This window comes from Larus michahellis, chromosome 4 (genome assembly GCF_964199755.1).
Source record: "Larus michahellis chromosome 4, bLarMic1.1, whole genome shotgun sequence".
In the NCBI taxonomy this organism is placed as follows: domain Eukaryota; kingdom Metazoa; phylum Chordata; class Aves; order Charadriiformes; family Laridae; genus Larus; species Larus michahellis.
Genome location: NC_133899.1, coordinates 51,798,461 through 51,817,458, shown reverse-complemented (window position 1 = coordinate 51,817,458; position 18,998 = coordinate 51,798,461). Strand labels below are relative to the sequence as shown.

Below are 18,998 nucleotides of genomic sequence, written 5' to 3'. Positions count from 1 at the left end.
TGAACGATACATGTAGGGTGGCAGCAATATACCTTCTGGAAATAAGTGAAAGACTGCATTTTGCATTGTCTTTAATCCATGAACAGACTAAGTTGCATACTGCTAAGCTCCTGAGCAGTATTAGATAGCCAATAAAACAATCTCTCTATTTCCACAAAATGCAAGTGCCTCCCCCCATGTCTTCCCCACACCTCTCATATCAGTTCTGGATGACACGAAGGTCCAAAATCTTAGGAGATGCCAGTAACCAAAAGGATAACTCAAAGACATGAACTGGCAGCATCCCCTTAACAGGGGTATCAGAACTTGAAATCGCAAGAGCTGGGGTTTTTTTCCTAAATGTTATTACTACTTGTCTTCTCTGAAATTGGCAACTTAACAGTTATGGAGATACAGAGAGGGACATGAAAATAGTTCCGACCCAATCTCAGTATTCTATGGTATTTATACAGGTTGGGTTTTTTCAGCCCTGGTAGATATCTGGCAAAGAGAACAAAGGTTGGTAGGGTTTATTGTAATGCCTCGGTCAGCAAAAATTCAGTCTGGCTACATTCCTGCACTGTGAGGGTTTGTCAAAACAACCCCATGCCAGCATGAACACATGCATGTGCCTCATGCTTTACATATACTCATAGCTACAAATTTTATATAAATAAGAAAAAAATCACAGAGAACAAGAAATGGGTGTTTACTGGAAACATCTACATATGTTGCAGCACAAAACACATTGGGCAGATTTTGCAGTTTTTATAATAAGATGACTCCCAGTGGGGTCAATGCAATGTTTGCTTGAGGAATTGATTCAGTAAAACTGCTTGCCGTGGGGAAGAGGCAAATTGCATGAGAAGCCAGGGTTTGAAAGCTCCATAGTTTGATGGTATTTGAATTATAATTTTAGGGCCCATCTCAAAATATCATTGCGAGAATTAACCAAAGAAAGGCCAAGGCAGGAGAGAACGCAGTTGTTACCCGGCACAGTCCGGACTCAGCGACTCTCTGGGTGCAGTTCTCATTTGCTCCATGCATCAGCAGGCAGCAAACTGAGTCTCTGTCTTCAATCAAGAGCCTAAGCTGAGGTCTGTAAAATGGCAAACTAGAACTCAAAATGAATAACTAATGTAAAAGCTCAAAGGCAAAACAATGCGGGGAGGGGATTCTAATAACACATTCTGCTGAAACAAATGGCCATCTCGGAGCTTGTCTACACCATACTAGCAAGCGTATTAACAGTGAGGTTTCATTCAATAAAAGCAATAGCTAATAAAGCCCAGTGCTAATCCTTCTGAAGCCAGTGGCAAAGTTCTCTCTGGACCTTGTTTCAGCAGCCTAGGCTCATCATTTATGACCTTACCACATATGTACAATGTTATTCTAAGCACCATTACATATACAAGAAATAAATATCCAACCACAAAACTGGGGGTGCCTGGGTGGAGGGAAGAGATGCAAAGTGAAGCAAAACAGATTTCAGCTCCATCCCTGTTCTACCACATGCCTCACGATCTCCTTTTATTTTTTAACTGTTACTCTAGAATCCCTTATTTTCTTAAAATTTTCTCCATCTATACTATCATGCTTAAAATTTTAAACTGTTGTCATGCAAGATCTGAGATCTGTCCCTGCTAAAATGTCAATTAATTAAGTGCCACAAAAGGGAACATGCTAAGGATCAGTGCACATTCTACACAGCCTTTCTTTTCCCTAATCAGCTGCTCAAGCAGCACGTCACTTCCTTATTTCTCCTGCTTCCATCTGTGAATCAGAGTTTGCAGAAGATGGCTTAGGAAATTATGTGTCTTTTCTAAGATCCTTTAGTATGGAGCAGTAGAAAGGTGCCCGAGGAGACAGCTCACATGATTAAACACAGAAAAGTCTGAATCTAGGGCCTGAAATGAAACGTCCCTTTCTTCACATTTCACATCGAAACAGTCTTATTTTGGTACATGGTTTGTGTGGGAGCACGTGTTTCAGGAGAATCTTTGGACAGCCTTGTGCTAACCTTCCTCTAATAAGAAGGACTTCTTTGGAGGAGGACTGGAAGAGCCAGGCTTGTGATTAGTTGAAGGACTGCACCTTCAAAGATCTTATGAAGCTCAGAACAGCAGGTCTCATTGAACTGCTGAAATCACTGGGGAATACAGAGCATCACATTCCTTTCTGATTTCAAAGATGACTGTATTTTTTAGGTACAACCCAGAATCCACACTGAACACTCTCTTTATACCTTCCTAGTTTGGTTTTGTACTTATGTGTCTTTGAAGATACAATTGGCAGTATGCGGTTCCCTCATTTCTGACCTGGCTATGCTAACGTCCGGCTTCTCTCTTCTTTTTTTTTTTTCGTTGCACTTGGGATATCTCCTCATATATATTTTCTGCCCCATTATCATTGTCATCTTCCTCTCATCCATCTGAGAGAGTATCATGTAGCAGCCCCTTTGCTTTACCTTCATCTCTGACTTACGAGCTACCAACCTTATTTCCCTGTTCCCAGCCTTCACTCCAGCAGTACCTGCCCTGAGAATATTTCATTTCCATATCAACACTCCATTCAATATTCACCATTAACACTACTTTACAACCTAGCTTAAACAAGTACTCTTTTACTTCCATCTGTACATCTTCATTTCCTCCCTATGATTGATGCCTTCCTATGGTTAGCACCACACTGCCCAGCCTGCTGGAATAAACTCATGCTGGTTACCTCAGTTTAATAAAAATTCTTGAGGAATCCAAGGACTACTCTGCTCTCCATAACAATGAATTTCTTTTACCTTCCTTCCTCTCTCAAGACTAGATTGAACCAGTGACCGCCCATTTACACATTAATGATATAAATAACAGTGATGGGTATTTTTCTATGCTAACTGTAATAAATGTCAGCTGGCAATTTTTATGCACTCTCTGAGCTGTTGTGGCTTCTTTCTGAGGGTACTGAGCTACCCGGTTGTCACAAAGATGGGTGGTTATGTTGCGAAAGGATTAAGACTGTATGCATTGTTATAGTAACTGCGTTTGTGAAACTAAATCAAGACTTAATGAATTATGGGCATCTGATCATTGTTTGTATTCCAGAAGAGCCCAGAGTGTGTTAGGCATGGTTCACAAAAAACAATGGTAAGGACTCCACTTGGAAAAAATTATATTTAGAGTATGCCTCTTCTGCAGTTGATGCAGTGAGTGGAGTTCTTCAGAAAAGATGTACCTGGGTAGGTTCCAGCTAGCCCAGGTGCTGCGAGGACTATAGCCAGCACAGCAGCATGGAGCCCAGGGTGGGCTGCAAGAGCATGCAAGAAGCTGGGTAAATACAGCACTCAGTAAAGGCTGAGCTCTGGGCTGCCATCCCCGTACCAGTGGCCGGGTGAAGCTGGCTGGTTCCAAGTGAGTAAAGCCTACACCTCTCAGGCAGTACAAGGTAGGCCAATGAAAACCCAACTCTCTTCATGTCCTTGATAATTCGGGTCTCCATTACTCCTGTGAGCCTTTCCCCATTAAAGCATACTCTGATTGTATTTTGGGGAACACTGGGTAAAATTAAAATTCTTTTCTTAACCTTCTGATCTGTGTGACATGACTGCTATATGGATACAAGAAGTAGGTGTAAGATGGATGCAAGAAATCCTGTTGCTTGTTTACTGTGGATTTGACACATTTCTAGGTACTTGCTCCCTTTCTGTTTTCCCTGTTGTTCACGTGGGCACATCATAGAGTAGCAAGAGAAAGAAAAAATAAATTTTAAAGGAGCGTAGGATTGAAGGGCAAGAATAGCAGAATAAATCCATTTGAATTTCATTTTCTAAATTCTATAACATTTCAGATTTGCAGTATTTCTTCGCGAACTGGGAGCAACTCTACTTCTGGACCAGGTTCTGCTCTCAGTTACATTAGCATAAATTTAGACAAAAACCACTGGACTTTTTACTGATATTACTCTTGGGTTACAGTAAGGTCAGTATGGAATAAGTGAGCCCACAGTGCCTCACCCAAGCACTGGTTCCACCCATTCTTGGTTGGGAAGCGTCTTCCATTTTGACTTCTGTTGCTCTTTATTTTAATGTCTGCATTATCTATATGTGTGTATGTGTCTGTGTAGATACTTTTCTGATCTATGTTTACCTATACATACACACACAGATAGATAGATAAAATGATGCAAATATGCAAACTAAGTCCTAACTCTTTCAGGAATTTTGAAAAAACAGATGCCTGTATGTTTGTGCCTCACCCCTGGAAACCATCTAAAGTTTGAGCTTTTAGTAAATACGGAAGAGTGGCAAAATATTATAAATTTACCTTGTGTTCCTTCAGAGAAAAAAGGACTGGTTGTGGAAGGAATTAATGTTTTTATCAGTTAAAGTACACTTTTCATTGACATTGTTAAGTCAAAATATCATTGATTTGACACTTGATCGATTATGATACACCAGCAGGAGCAGAATAGCAACAGAAAAGGATTATCAATATGGGAAAAGCTTAAACAAGGCTTTATCTTGGCAGGTGTGCATGGCTCTGACATGTGCTGTCCTATGGTATAAACACACAGAGGCATTTTGTAATGTTTTGTGACACTACTCTGAAGGCATATTATTAATGTAATCTAGACATCAGTTAGCATGTATTCTGCCCATGCACTTAAAAGCAGAATCAGGCCACTGCTTCTTGCATGTCTAAAAGTGAACAATAAAAAAAATTAGAGAATGGATCCTTTCTCTTTTTTTTAAGGTTTATAGTGTGGGGGGAAAGTTGAAAGAGCTCTCTCAGGCAGTATTGCGCTACCGCAGCAAAAGTAACAGGAGAAATGTAATCCTTTCGGATAGACTTAATTCATACATTAGAATGCATATATTTTATATATATATATATATATATTTGAATGAGGTATATATATATCTCCAAAGTCTTCATTGTGAGGCTTTTTATTTCGGTATCAAAACACACGCCTCCAGTTTAAGGATTAGACGCTACCCAGATAAATGTCTATTTTGCCTCTAATTTAAGAGAGGCCATGATTTCACCCTGTTTGGCATTATACACACCAGTAAAAATATATCCTTGGAACCTAATCTTGCCCACGCTTCAGGGAGATTTTTGCCTGCATTAGGACAGCAAAATGTAACCTACACACTGACTGCTTTTGAATCACTTCAGACTGTACGAGGCTGGATTCTGCTCCCACAGAACCTCCATCAGCTTCACCAGGGGCATGAATGTGGCGCGTACTCATAACACAATTTAATCCATGGGACTTACTCCTACAACAAAGCTCAGTCAAGGCTCTGTTGAAAATCCAGGGCACAGAGATTTCACAATTGAGTGAAAGACATTTCAGCTTGCACATACCTTTCAAATCCTGCTGCATGTTTCCTCCTTTCTGGGAAAGTCGCTGGGAAGGGAGTCACTCTCTTCTCCATTGCCCTTGGAACTTTAATGACTATTGCTTTGGTTTATGTCAAGAGAAGCTATTGAAAAGCAAACAAAGTGTCTCACAAGACACTACAGAGAGAAAAAAACTGGGCGACACAGGAAAAAATGCTGTGAATTAAAATTTAAAAATGGAAAGAAAAGTACAAGTGAGGTATTTTTCCATATCATTTCTTCCATGATTCTCTCCTCCATCTGTTTTGCCTTTGACGTCTACAACTTGCCATTCATATTCCATCCCTATGCTTGGAAATTGCTGTCCATGAAGTGAAAGGTGAAGGAAAAGAAAAAAAAGTAGAACGGAGTGAGGAAGACATGAAGGGGTGCAGGGAAGAAGAGATCTATTGAGTGTAAAGGTGTCCAAAGGAGGGATGGAAACGTGTTCCCCAAGGTCATGGTCTTCAGTGGTGCTGCTTGTATTTTCAAGCTGTTAAAGACAAGCGTAGCAGGTGTACAAGAAGAGCCAAACTCCACATGCTACAGTAAGTGCAAAATCTCAAAACGCAGAGGCCATCACATTAAGGGTTTCCTTGTCCTCCAATAGAGTCCGCCCACAGTGGTTCTCTAGAAACAGTTCTATTATCGAGTAGACATCCATTGCTTTTTGTTTTTTTTGTATTTTTATTTAAAAAGTAGTTTTTCTAATAATATATAGAATATATAAATAATAATAATTAAAAAACCTATTTGCGTTTGCTTTCTGCTCTCCAACCCATCTGTATTTTTCATGGTTTGCCGATATATATATTAAAAGACAAGAAAATCAACTCTGCTCACTATTAAAAAAAATATTAAATCCACCTTTTACGTTTCCAGAGAGAAAGAGAAGGGGGGAGGTGGGAGGAAAACAAATTAAAATGAAAAAAACAACAGGAAAATCAAAACCTTCTGTCTCTTCGAAGTAGTTGTCAAAAGCTTTAAATGCTTGTGCTTTCAGTGTACACCCCACAGGAAAAACAACAAAAATAACAACAAAAAACCCCAAAAACCCAAGGACCTAAAATTAAAAAAAGAAAAAGGTAATAATAATCCTAGTAGTAAAAAGGACAGCAAATCACTCAGAGTTTGTGTGTCTTTTTAGTTATTTTAGCAGCCGCCCTTTTTGTCTGCAGAGGGAGAGCTGCCACCACAGCCACCTCCTCGGCTCGAGAGAGGCTCTTCTGCATCGTCCTCGTCAAAGCCATGAAAGGTCGAGGTGTCGCTTTCTGACGTGGAACCGAACAAGTCCTCCGTAGTGCGTGCTGGCGCTGCTTCGTCCCTCCTGCCTTCTCTTCCCAAATGAGCTGACATGTATGATGAATATATCAGCACATGGGTTAAGCAATAGGCATCATCATCATAATTTTTTTAATCATCATTATTATTAAACAATTCAGACTATTGAGCTCATAGGTGTGTGCTTGTATGTGCCCGCGCACCTCAACAACATAGCTCAGTAGAACTGCAGTAAGGAAAATAAAAAAGGATCAGTTTCTCTTCCAAAGAAAAAAAAAAAAAATCTACAAACAACACAGGTGCCCATAGCTATGGCAGCGAAAGGGTTAATCGTATTTTCCTCTCTTCAAAAGACATTAAAATATTTTCTTGTGATTGCTTAGATCAATTTTAAAAGATTTTTGGACCGTATAAGTAATGAGACACCGTTAGCTCTAAGCACAATGACTATCCTTCAGACTGGCATCAACTGTCGCAAATTCACTGCTATAGAAATGTAATCTACCAGGTAGCTCATCAACCTCAGGACTATTTTTTATCCCTGTCCTTCACCTGATCCTAAAGAGCCTCCTCTGTAGTCAAAATGAAATACATTTTAAGGACTAAGTGAAAGTAACCTAAACAAATGCTTTTATTCCAATTCCATGGCATCTCCTTCAAAAATAAAAACCAAACCAAAACAAATATATACAGTTCAACAGCTACGAAGAGAAGTGACCTGTCTTGGGTAACACTGAAAAGTTCAAATGTGTGCGAGTCAATCCACCTTTCAATATGGAACAGGAAATTCTCCACACAGGACATCAATAGCAGCGACAACAACAACAACGAAAACAAGACTGAATGACTGAGGTTTATTTTCTCCCTCAATCAAACATGTTATGTGATTAATAGTATAGCCTCCAAATTCCCTCTTCAGGAAAGGCAGAGAAAAAGATGTCTCTTGTGCCCCAGTAATATGAAGGTGTGAGATTTTAGGGAACGGCTATTTTATTACTCAGAAACAGTAGCATGATATTAAGCAACCAACTGTTTGGTCCCTGCTGCAGCTGCAGGAATCAGCCATATAACAAGTACACTGCATTGCTTGAGAAATGAAGAATTAAATCCTGTTTATGAAAAGAAAATTGATATAACAAAATAATTGGCAGATGAACCACCTTGTAAACATGTGATTTTACTGACTTTGTGAAGGGAAGAAACAATACACTTTCCATGACCTCTCTTTCAGTATAATGAAAATGTTCTCCATTATCAAGAAAGAGAAAGATGGCAGCCATTGAAGAGTTTTCATTGTTTAAGTTTACAGATTAGTGTGTGGTTGTACCTTAATCACTTTCATCACACATCAGTCACAGCATTGCAGACCTCTATGAATGACCCAGATGGGTCAGAATTTGTGAAAAGATAGCATTTAATGGAACTGATTTTGCACAATTCAGGTTACATGCAAATCTACTTGTTCTATCACACTAAGGAATCAAGGGAATTAATGTATTTGTGTTACATTCTGATATAATCACCACAGCAATGTTTAAATAGCAAAAAATATGGATCCATCTCACTGTGCTGTATCAGGACAATACTGAAAGGAGTTATATTGAACTACAACAATCAAGGGAAAGGGCAATGATCTTCCAAGATGGCACCTCAGACCGCATGAGCTTCCCCCTTCAGTTATTAAGATGCAAACCGTATACACTAAAAGGTCCATGTCCCTGACTGCACAGCATTCGTAAGGACACCCCTGGAGAAAACCGAAGGGGTTGCCATTGGTCCTCTGGTGACGAGTCAGTATCACTTCAGAATGTCTTCAAAGGTCACAAAAACTGCAGAAGGCAATTTGTCAGTGAGAGTCTAGTCCTGCTCCCACTGAATGTGGCAAGAGGCTTACAATGAATTTCAGCGGGAGCATAAAAAGGCCATTCCCTTGGCACAAGAACACTCCACATCACATTTCAGCCACCATGCAACAGACACCTTTCAGTGACTACGGTACAGAAGCAGCAGCAGCAGTACTGAATTTCAAGGTCTCTCTGGTTTTCAGATTTCCATTTGATGGTCTTATCACCACTAATATCACCACTGTCCAGAAATATTGCAACTGGAAACTTGGACCGAAGCTGGAATATGCCGTTGTTAAAGGTCTCCCATTCCCTCTACCACCACCACCACATCCCATGCGAGCTATAAATAACTGCTCAGCTGGGATAAAATTTCCCAAAAAAAGAGAAAGAATGAAAGAAAAACCAGAAAGAAAGGAAGAAAACAACAGTCCAGAAATAAAGACAACTCAGAATGGGAAAGACACAATTGCCTACATTTAAAAAGAGAGAAGGGAAGAAAATGGAGAAATAAAAACCTCTTTAAACAAAATTAATGATAGTCATCTTGTAAGAGGATAATTCTTGACAGCTACCCCCCATCCTTACCCTGTAATTTCCTCCCTCTTTCTTTTTTGGATGAAGAAATGCATGAAATGTGTAATCAATGGAAACGCTTGTCATGCAACTTTCATAAATCTTGTAAGTAATTTATAGTTGTAATTGCAGCATTTGAAGACAGAGCCCATTCTTTAACATTGCCATAGGATTTTCTCCTTCCATTTGAAGAGCAACTTCTACAGGTACCAATGTTCACAGAAGCCAATAAATACATTAAAACTTTATTATTTCATATGGCCCCATTAGCTTAAAAATGTGAATCCAGCAATGGGGTTTATGACAGAAAATTCCCCAGTCATCCTTTCCCACAAACACAGACAAGAGGTACGACCTCGTGTTCTATCCTGTCCCAAATGCACTACCTTTTTTCAAAATCTTCAGAAGGAGTAAAACAGAAACCACATGAATGCCTTTGTACAAGAAAGTTGCAAGAAGGAGTCACCTACCAGAGCGCCCACAGTCTGAGCATGATACAAGTTCCTCAGGCCGGCCACTTTTTTTGTTCATATTGGAGCCTCCGAGGCAGAAGTCACAGTAGTTATTGGGAATGATGACCCCGTCTGGTCCTTTCTGGGCTGCAGTCAGGTTAGAAATTAGATTTACTTAAAGAGCATTCAGTTTGGACATATACCCCTTCTGCTTGATATGATGTTAGCTCGGTGAGTTTGCAGGCTACAGGCTTCCCAAAATATTATCAATTATAACAAAAAGTGAACCGTATCAGTCACGTCCATTTTAAGTATGCCCTGTAGTGTATCTATTTTGCCTAAAATGCATTTTAACACTTCCTTTATAATGCCAGCTGGGCTGGTGCCTCCCAAGGACCTGCTGACAGAGATCCCTGTACAGTTCAGGGACACACGGGCATAGAAACAATCCCTAATACAGAATCAGACCAATGCTGTCAGTGAGCCAAGCCTGGTTTTTCAGACAGCAGTCATAACCATAAACCCGCAAAATAGAAATACAGAAAGGAAAAATACATTCCCCAAAACTCAAAAACCAACAGCAAGGAGATATGGTGATAGGTACCCTAACTGGTTTTATTTCAAGTAGCTTTTTTGGGGATTACAGCTTGAAGTGGCAGGGTGTCCTTAGTCAAGAAGTTGGTTCAAACGCCCATGAATATTCACAGGCAAAGCCACTTGCGGGTGATTCAGCCAAGGGCTAAGCTACCTGCAGCAGAGCGCATGTCCCCTGGGAGGAGTGGGGAGGGCAGCAGGTCCAGCACCACCCCAGCAGCCAGCCCAGGGCAGATGTCCCAGCAGGCAGAGTTAACAACTCTTTCAGCCAGGAAAAAAGGAGGGAAATTACATTCTAATTTTCCATCTAGGAATAGTTGGAAAGGAGCAGACATACACGGGGTCTTAAGTAGAGGAGACAGTTTCCCGAGAAAGGAGAGAAGGGCAGAGGTCTTCTGCATTCTTATTAGTTGAGCAGAACAGCAGTGTGCTTTTTTGCTCACTCACAACTGCCATTTTCCTCCTCCCCAGAGAGGGAAAACATCTTGTTCCTGTACACTCTAACTAGGAACTGGGGAAAGGAGAGGGGAGTAGGGGGAATGGTTGGTCTTTGTCTTTGTTTGTCCTTTTTAGCTTAAAAATTCCAGTGGTATACCTGGCCTAAGCCTACCCCATGAAGATTTCTACAAATTAGAAAATTAAGACCTTTAAACTGTACCATCTATATTTAATTATGGTTTTAATGCATATTTTGTAACTTGCATATTTTTAACAGATGTTTTGACAGCCTTTATTAATGGTCTTTTTGTCCACATCCAAGTTTTCCCCAAAGAACAATGACATTCTAAAGGGCTTCTGGTAGCAGTCCAAGACATACACTTAAAATTAAAATTTCCTTGGAGTTCAATCTGCTTTTCTGGTTTGGGTGCATCTAGTTATCCATTTACTTCCAGGTGTTGATTAGCTGAGCTTTTTGAAGACTGGTAACTGAAAGATTACAGGTAAGGTGAAATTAAGAAAAAAATTAAACCCCATAAGGCTGCAAATACATCAATACCTTCCTGCATGGTCGCAGAGTCCCTGACAGTATTTACAAAACATGGGCTTTGCTCTGAAATGGTCTTGGTTAGCAGATCCCCAGTTCTCCCAATACCAGAGAGAAGCTCCCAGTCTAAGGTTAGCATTTTGCCTGTTTACAGACAGGCATTTAATACGTGCATGCAAGATAAGCAAAAAAAGAACAAGAACCAGGTGGAAGCCTAACTCACTGCTCATTTTAAGAGCGGTAACAAAATGATCATAAAGTTGCTACTCGTACATATTTTGTGTTTAAAAAGCAGATCTCCCTAGCATTTATTTTTCCCACTACAGCCCCATTCTGAAAAAGTTAAGTAATTACTTCTTTATATTGTGCTGCATCTACAGACAGGCCATGTGCAATGCAGACTCAGCAAGCTCAGCATTCAGTCATTTTGGTTTTTTGTTCCTTGTTACGTCACTTCACCTTTCATCCAAGATTCTTAAAGTGCCTTACAGATACTAAGATTCTAATATTAACCTTCAGTGAGGTCAAAAGCCTCTTTTGCCATTAACTCTAACCAAAGTGTTGCTGGGCCCTAATTAAGTCTCATGGTGAGGAGGTGGCATTGCCCATCATGGCTAAAAGACTTGGAGGTAGAGTGATGAACTGGCTTACTCACAAACACACAACAATTCTGTGGTGAGGCCACAAATAAAAACAAGCATTCGAGGTGCCTGCCAGCAGACTTAGGAAAGAGCTCCACATCTACCACTGCTCTGAATGGTATAATTGATTTAATACTCCACATGAAGTGACTTAAAGTTTTTCAGTGCATCTTTTGACCCTAAGATCCACTGACTGCGGATCTGGAAATGGGACAGGAGACCTTGTGAAAATACATATACTGATCAATTTTTCTGCAGTGTGTGGGACAGGTGGAAGGTATTTGCTGACCGCAATGAAGCTGAAGGGATTCTCCTAGACTACTGGCAAGGAAATAAGCATGGGTTCTGATCACCTCCTTTTTCTTTTCTTTTATTCTTTTTATCTTCCAATTTAATTTAATACGAGTGCCTATGTGCTCATCTATTGCTCGTCACTCATAAATACGGACCTGGCTCAGTTGAGTGTGATAGAGATATCAGGCCTGAAATGTCACACGCAGATGAGAAGTTCCTAAAGTTACATCAATGATGTCTTAAATGATGTATCTCTAGAGCCAAATAAGTCAGGCAGTGTTATTCTCTTCAAGTTTTTTTTGTTCTAGCAGGTGCAAAAACTAGAATCAAACCTGACTCAAGCTTATTTTCTTGATCGGTACTGTACAGTGAATTAAGCCCCAGGCTAAATCACAGAAGGTTTGAGAATAAAGAGATTTCCAGATGATAGTAAGCAGAGTTCTGATTTTCAAAGGATTTTTTTTGGTGTATGTCCTTGGAGTTTTTAGTTCTATTTTACTGTTGTTCACGAATGATGAGAGAATTAAGAAACAAAGCAATTATAGCAAGATATAATGTCCAATATTCATGAGAAGGGTATTGTGCACCAAAAGACTAACCCTAATCCCACCCCTTAATCAATAAAAGTACTTACAGAAGAAAGTATGGGAATGAATTCACAAGTGAAAGCTATCACTAGGGACTAACGTGTTGCTGCTTTTCATCTGAGACATAGTAATTAACTAGGTGTCCCCCTTTTTTTTTTAATCATAAAGTAGAAGGTCCTAGCTTAAGCCAGATGATAGCTCAGCTAATGAGAAGTAACTCACTAGCAGTGAGCTCAATCATTTGGATTGAGTGACTACAACCAAGGATTTTGTCTAAAATATGTTCACCCCAAATCAGAAACTGTTTTAAAGCAAAGCCTTGAAACCACCCACGGTCTTGTCCTAACTCACTCAAAACTCCTCTGATTTTCTTTTACATTACAAACTGTAACAACAGATCAAAAGCTCTGAGGAGCTTTGAGGAATACTGCCTGAGCTAAGGTGTGCTCATAGGCGGTGTATTTAAACCAGTGCCTCTTGCCATTTCAACTCAGTGTCGCTTTCTAGTTTCATCAAAGGCCCTGCCTTCATATGCATCTGCCCCCAAATAATTAGGGTATACAATTTTTTAAAATACTTGTAAAAATGGATTAAGGAGGGACACAGAAAGATCTGCACAGATCAAATGATAGTTTCTCTGTACCTGAAAGCTGATTCATGTGAAGAATCTGAGACTGAGAATGAAGTCAATATTTCCAAATAACTTTGCTATGTGCTTATTATGAAATATAATTTTTCTTCTTAGCCTAATCAAGTTAATTTCAAACTATACCAAGCTAAGCAGAATGAAGACCTACTTAAAATACAGTACCATCACTCACAAGAGTCTTCTGGCAAAATCAGTACTGTAAATTAAATAAATTCTGTAGTATATCACTGTATCTGTAGTATATTTGCTCTGTAGACAAAACCTAAAAAGCTACACAAATTGACTGAGTTTATATATTTTAAATAATTTCTGTGCCTTCTTGATTTTGAAGGCAGAGGCTCTAAACAGAGTTCTAGCTTCCCCTCTCCCCTCCACAAGTAATCAATGAACCTGGAAATTGTCTTCCTCATGGTTTCAGTTTAATAATAAAAGAAAGCTGCTTCTAGAGAAATAACACCAAGAAATTAGGATTTTTCTTTTCTACATCACCTCCTGGAGCCACATGACTCAATAAGAATCCCAGTTTTCTAGCTCACATGGCTGCAGAGAATATCTTGAAGAGAAGGCAAGTTCAGAAGAAGCAATTCTTGTCCCTGTTCTTTAATTAGAAAACTCAGAATACAGATATTTTAAATAGCTTTCCTTCAAAATGTGGTCTTTAAATACATACAGACAAAACCCCAAATAAATAGAACCTTGTACTTTTTCCATTTTCTGATTTCTAAGGGAAGTTATTTTGATGATTTGGATCATGATCTTTAACAACTAGGAGCTGGAACCAGTGCTTAAAAGCAGAACTGGTTTCTCTGTTCCTTGGTACCAAATCACAATCACATATATTTTTTCAGCCTATAGGTAAAACAGCATAATACTTAACCATGGTTTAATCTGGTCATCTACGTTTGGTAGCATTTTATCCCTATTTTTTATCATATACGCACTACTGGAGAGGCAGTGGAAACTGAGGAGTAGCGTGCATGCCTGGCTGTCGGGGTAGGGGGCTGTGCATCATTTATTTAAACGATTACAGTGAATTGGCTACAGTCGGACATATATATGCTCCCAAAGGGATTTTTCCTAGCACGTTTTGTCCAGCTCTTACCTGTTTCTTCTGGGCTTGATCCAAAACCAATAAAGCCCACTGGAGGTTTTCGATTCAATTTGAAAGGCTTTGCATCAGGCTATTTACTCTGTTTGCAACAAAAATTTGCAGAGCACAATAGAGACCTCAGGAACCTGCATGTAGGGCCTGAATCCAGTCAATGCACTTTGCGATGGAGGTAAAGGGGTGGATTTGCCTTTTTTAAACCTACAAGACTCTTTGTCTGAGACAGGGGCCCAGTTTTCCTTTGCGACACCTCCCTTTTTCTCACTGTCGAAGCTCCAGTCCAACATTTGGCCTCCTGCGCAGCAGAATGCCAGCCAAGAGCCTGAGAGCCTGCAGTCACCAAAGCCCCTCGGAGGACTCGATGACATATAATCCCAACCTATAGCCTAAGTGCCCCCATGTGCCTTCGCTCGTCCCGCCCCCTGCTGCCGCCAGCGCTCATCCCTGGCAGTCCTGGCCCGTCTCCATGGCGACCGGAGTGCCCGGCCGGGCCTGCCTCTGGCCTTGCCACCTGTTATTGCTTCGTCTGTGGAGGACAGGCAGGCTCATGCAAGAAATTAAATAAAATAAAGCAGAAGGGAAAAGAAAAGCGACACTTGGACTGTGGTTTTTGTTGAAGAGGAGGGAGATGCCTGGCTGGGCAGGCGCCTACCTCTGCCCCAGTCATTGCTGGGGTATAACGAGCAATGGGGGTTGCTTCTGTGCTCAGGGATAGACCCTGCCCTGGAAAGAAAACAATAAAAGACAAACATATCTGTAAACATATCCTCATCCTGGTGTGGTGAGGAACAGACCAAGTACAGCTGAAATGCATTCAGGGCTCTGGGTCTCTCACAGGCACACACCAGGCAGAGGTGCGCACAGTTGTTTGTGCAGCCTCCTTGCTAGTGAATTAAAGTGCAGGGTTTTCTCATTGCAGTTTTCCAGGAAAAAAATGTAAATCAAACTGAATGAGAGGAAATGGCCAGTCTCCCTGGGCATGTTTACTCTGTCGTTGACACCAGAGATAAGCATGTTGGCTAACCCCAAACTGGGAAGTGCTGGGGCATTTGATACAGAGACCCTCCAGCAGGCTGAAAGTGCAGCTTAGGTCGGTAGCGACACATCTGTGGCCACGTGGCACTGTATTCAACCGAATAAGCTCTGAGCTTGGGTGTAGCACTGGGAAACGGCTGCTGTTCTGTTCCCAGAGCCAAGCTAATCAGCCTGTGCAGCCCCATGGGCCTCCGCTAGCTCTGGCTCCCCACGCTGCACTCCCCCGCACAGCATGGACATGCCCTTTGCTGGCAGCCAGAGAAGCGGGCTACGCTACTGAGAGAGGTGCTGCAAACCACCCACCCAAAGTGTTGCCAGTTCTCCCTAGTAACTGGGTTTTATCTCCTCTTTGAGTTAGTTGGTGCTATGGGGATAGAAGAAGCTGTTGCCTTTGCACAGTTTTTAGCAATTTTGACAGGTTTGCCTTCCCTACGAGCCCCTGCTCATGCAGAGGCATGGCCAAGGAGCAAAAGAAGCTACAAGAAATGCTACAAGAAGGAGGTATATCTGTAGGAGTCAGAGGAAGCCTCTGAATATGGGGGAAAGAAGAGCATTTGATAATGTCTTTTACAGGAATCAATATGGCCCTTAAGTTGAACAGCTAATGAATGAGCTGGGAGGTGGGCAGTGGAAGGTACAGCTAGGAAAATCAGCTCATCAGATCTTGTAGATTTGGGGAATCAGCATTCCTGCACCATAAGGCAGCACTTTGTAGAAATGTCTATGCACTGATCTTACAGAGTCTTCTGCAGGAACACCTGAAGCATGGGCCAAAATCCTGCTGCTCACAGTAAATCATTGTAACTGTCTGGTGCCTCATGACAATAAACAGTAGGAGATGCAGAACAGGAGGGCAGACAAAAGAGTCTTACATGTTAACATATAGATTTCCTGTTTTTGAGGAGTACCTCTCCTGAGACTTGGCCTCTGGCCCCGAAATGCATCATTCCCATCAGCTCAGGGAAATCAAGGAGGGATTATAGTGCCCAATATACAGCCCTGTCTGGCAGCATCCCTCAGTATTCAGGTAAGAATGGCCAGTGTCGTGAAATGGGTCCCTGTGACATGTTGTAGGCTTTGGATCTGGAAATTACTCACTGGAGGAGCGTGAGAGGGCAGAGCACCTAAGTTCAAATTCAGTCAAAACTTTTGGGTTTTCAAAACAGTTATCAAAAACTAATTAGTCAAATTAGAAATGTTTTCCCATAAACTACTGAGAAGCACCAGGTGCTTCTCTTCAATGAGAGTCGGGCATTGACAACAACATTTCAGGTTCTGGCCAGGCAGTATATAAAAAACCCACCAAATTACCAAAAAAAACCCCACAACTCCAAACAAAACAACAAAAATTCCCCTATGGGTCCCTGAATATAGGAGACAAGTTTGTGATTTTCCACTATTCCAAAACTCTAAACAACTGATTGTGTTTTGGGGTGCTGAAGAAAAAAATAGACACAAAAGTCTGAGAAATTTATGGCCGTGAACAGGGTTTGAGTGGAAATCGTTATGCAGTTCCACCCTCTGCAATCATCACTACTGTTTCTTTTAGTATTCTGACTCTTTTTCCTTATGAAAACAAACTCTGGAAAAGAAAAAAAACCAAACAGATTAAACTAATGAGAAGTCAACTCAAGGTAATGTACATATTTTCACTGAAAAGGCACCTGCTGCAGGGTATCTTGTCACAAGGTGGGCATTGATGCATCCTTGCATTCAGAAGTAGCTCCTATCATGGCCCCAGCGAGGATCAGCATCGAGGCAGGGAAAAAGTAGGCCTGATGTAGCTTTTCAAATTGATGCTGCTTGCGGAGAGGAACAAACAGCTCGCCTCCAACTGAGGGGCTGACTCTCGTCATTTATTCATGGCCAGCCCCCTGCCTGGATGGAAATAAAAATGTTTCAAAGATGACTGTGTGGGGGAGCTGGAGGACAGCTTGGAGGCACACTGAGGTTAGCACATTAATTTTTTATCTCTGGAGACTGGGTATCCAATTATGCTTAGAGTACACAAACAACTTTGGCTGGTCTCTCCAGTAGAGATTTATCCACATCATAAAATCTGCAATGGAACTGGGTACAACAGGCCAATACCATGAAATAATGTACACAGGTGGGTTTGCAGGTCAGATGCACAAGGTAGCAGAGTGACAGGAGGGTACAGAACTGCATAACTCGTTAACTACATAACAGGTCCTCATATTGCAGGATGGACCAACCCGCACGCGGCATGTAGGCCAGCAACAGCCCGCACAACGTGCTTTATTTAGGAATTTCATTGGCCAAAGTGCTTGTGGGCAAAAGATCTGTTCGGTTGCTGTTTACTGCACAGCTGCCTGTAACCAACGTTTTACACAGCAAAATGCCACTGAAAACTCTTCTTCTTTAAAGGAGAGGAAGTTTTTCTCCACGTAGACACGCTATCCTATTCTCCCAGGAATTAAGGAAGAGCATTTATACTAGTACAACCATTCACACACACATTTCAATAGATAGAAGTCTAATGTAATTCCTATATCAGAAGTGTCTCAAAATTTGTGAACACCAGCTGCCCCCAGAGCTGGCCTGTACCCATGGAGCGAGATGGAATAAAACAGCAGGTGTTTTGTGGCAGGCTTGGATGCACCCTGGGCTCACAAATCTCACGCTCTCGGTGCCAACATGTGGAGGAAAAGCCAGCAAAAAAAAAAATATGCTGAGAATGGTGTGGGATCATTTATTTTTATCAGTGGAGTTGGAGAAGGGGATAGTTGACTTTTTTAAGGGTTTTTCTATAACTTCCTTTTCACAGTTCTCTGCTAAAAAAATCAGAGAGGTCAAAAATAAATGTGTGTGTAGGCAGAGGCAAGACTAGGAACTGAGGAAGGGCTATTTATCTGTGTCAAAGGGCTAGATAAGACATACAAACAAAGCAACTAAACCTCAAACAAAGCACAGGCTAAGATGTTTTAGGAAAGGCAAAGGCCAGAGAAGACTGTTGAACTATCTTCCATGTTGCAAAAGGTAATCTATAAGCAAGGAAGAAGGACAGAAGGAGAGCGTGATGTAAATAAACAAACCTTCTACACAGTCAAGGACAGCGAGATGTGCCAAGGAGGCGAGACTTGCAGCTTGGACCAGTCCCTGTTCTTTGATACACATCTATTCAGTGGTTCTCAGTTTCGGATAGGTTCCTCCTATCTAGATCTCTTTTCCAGTCCCTGGATAATTTACTGAACTACCCAACTTGGTCTGTGCATGAGGAGAAGAGTAAAGATAAAGGGGACTGGGTGTGCAGAAAGACAAGGTGCCATCAGCTCTTGAGCTGGCACCAGCTGAATCCTGCAGAAGCCCTGCTCCAGAAAGCTCCCTCCTGCATCAGCACGGCTGCTATTACCACAGGTACTGCAAGGAGCGGAGGCTGCAGAGGACATGCGGGTACAAAGGAAGGAAGTTCATACTGCAGCCACCCGCCTGAACTTTGCTGACCTGGTGCTCACCTCCCACAGCACGGCAAATTCCAAATGGCTGGTTTGAATTTGCCGTGCCTTTTCTAAATCAGGCTGCTCATATCTCTCCGACACACTGCTAAGCAAATAACCAGGCCCTGCTCTATACCATA

At 41.4% G+C, this 18,998-nt stretch overlaps 1 protein-coding gene across 8 annotated transcripts in view; it reads right to left on the bottom strand.

The window, feature by feature from the left end:
• Positions 1 to 18,998, bottom strand: part of DPF3 (double PHD fingers 3) — a 169,080-nt gene that overhangs the window by 25,068 nt on the left and 125,014 nt on the right. For 5 of the 8 annotated variants that reach the window (XM_074584752.1, XM_074584754.1, XM_074584753.1 and 2 more), the window contains one exon: positions 9,526 to 9,654. In XM_074584752.1, the coding sequence (XP_074440853.1) occupies positions 9,526 to 9,654 (129 nt within the window). Of the gene's footprint in view, positions 1 to 5,339; positions 6,704 to 9,525; positions 9,655 to 18,998 lie in introns of all 8 variants that reach the window. The other 3 variants (XR_012586705.1, XR_012586704.1, XR_012586706.1) reach the window with 1 other exon arrangement.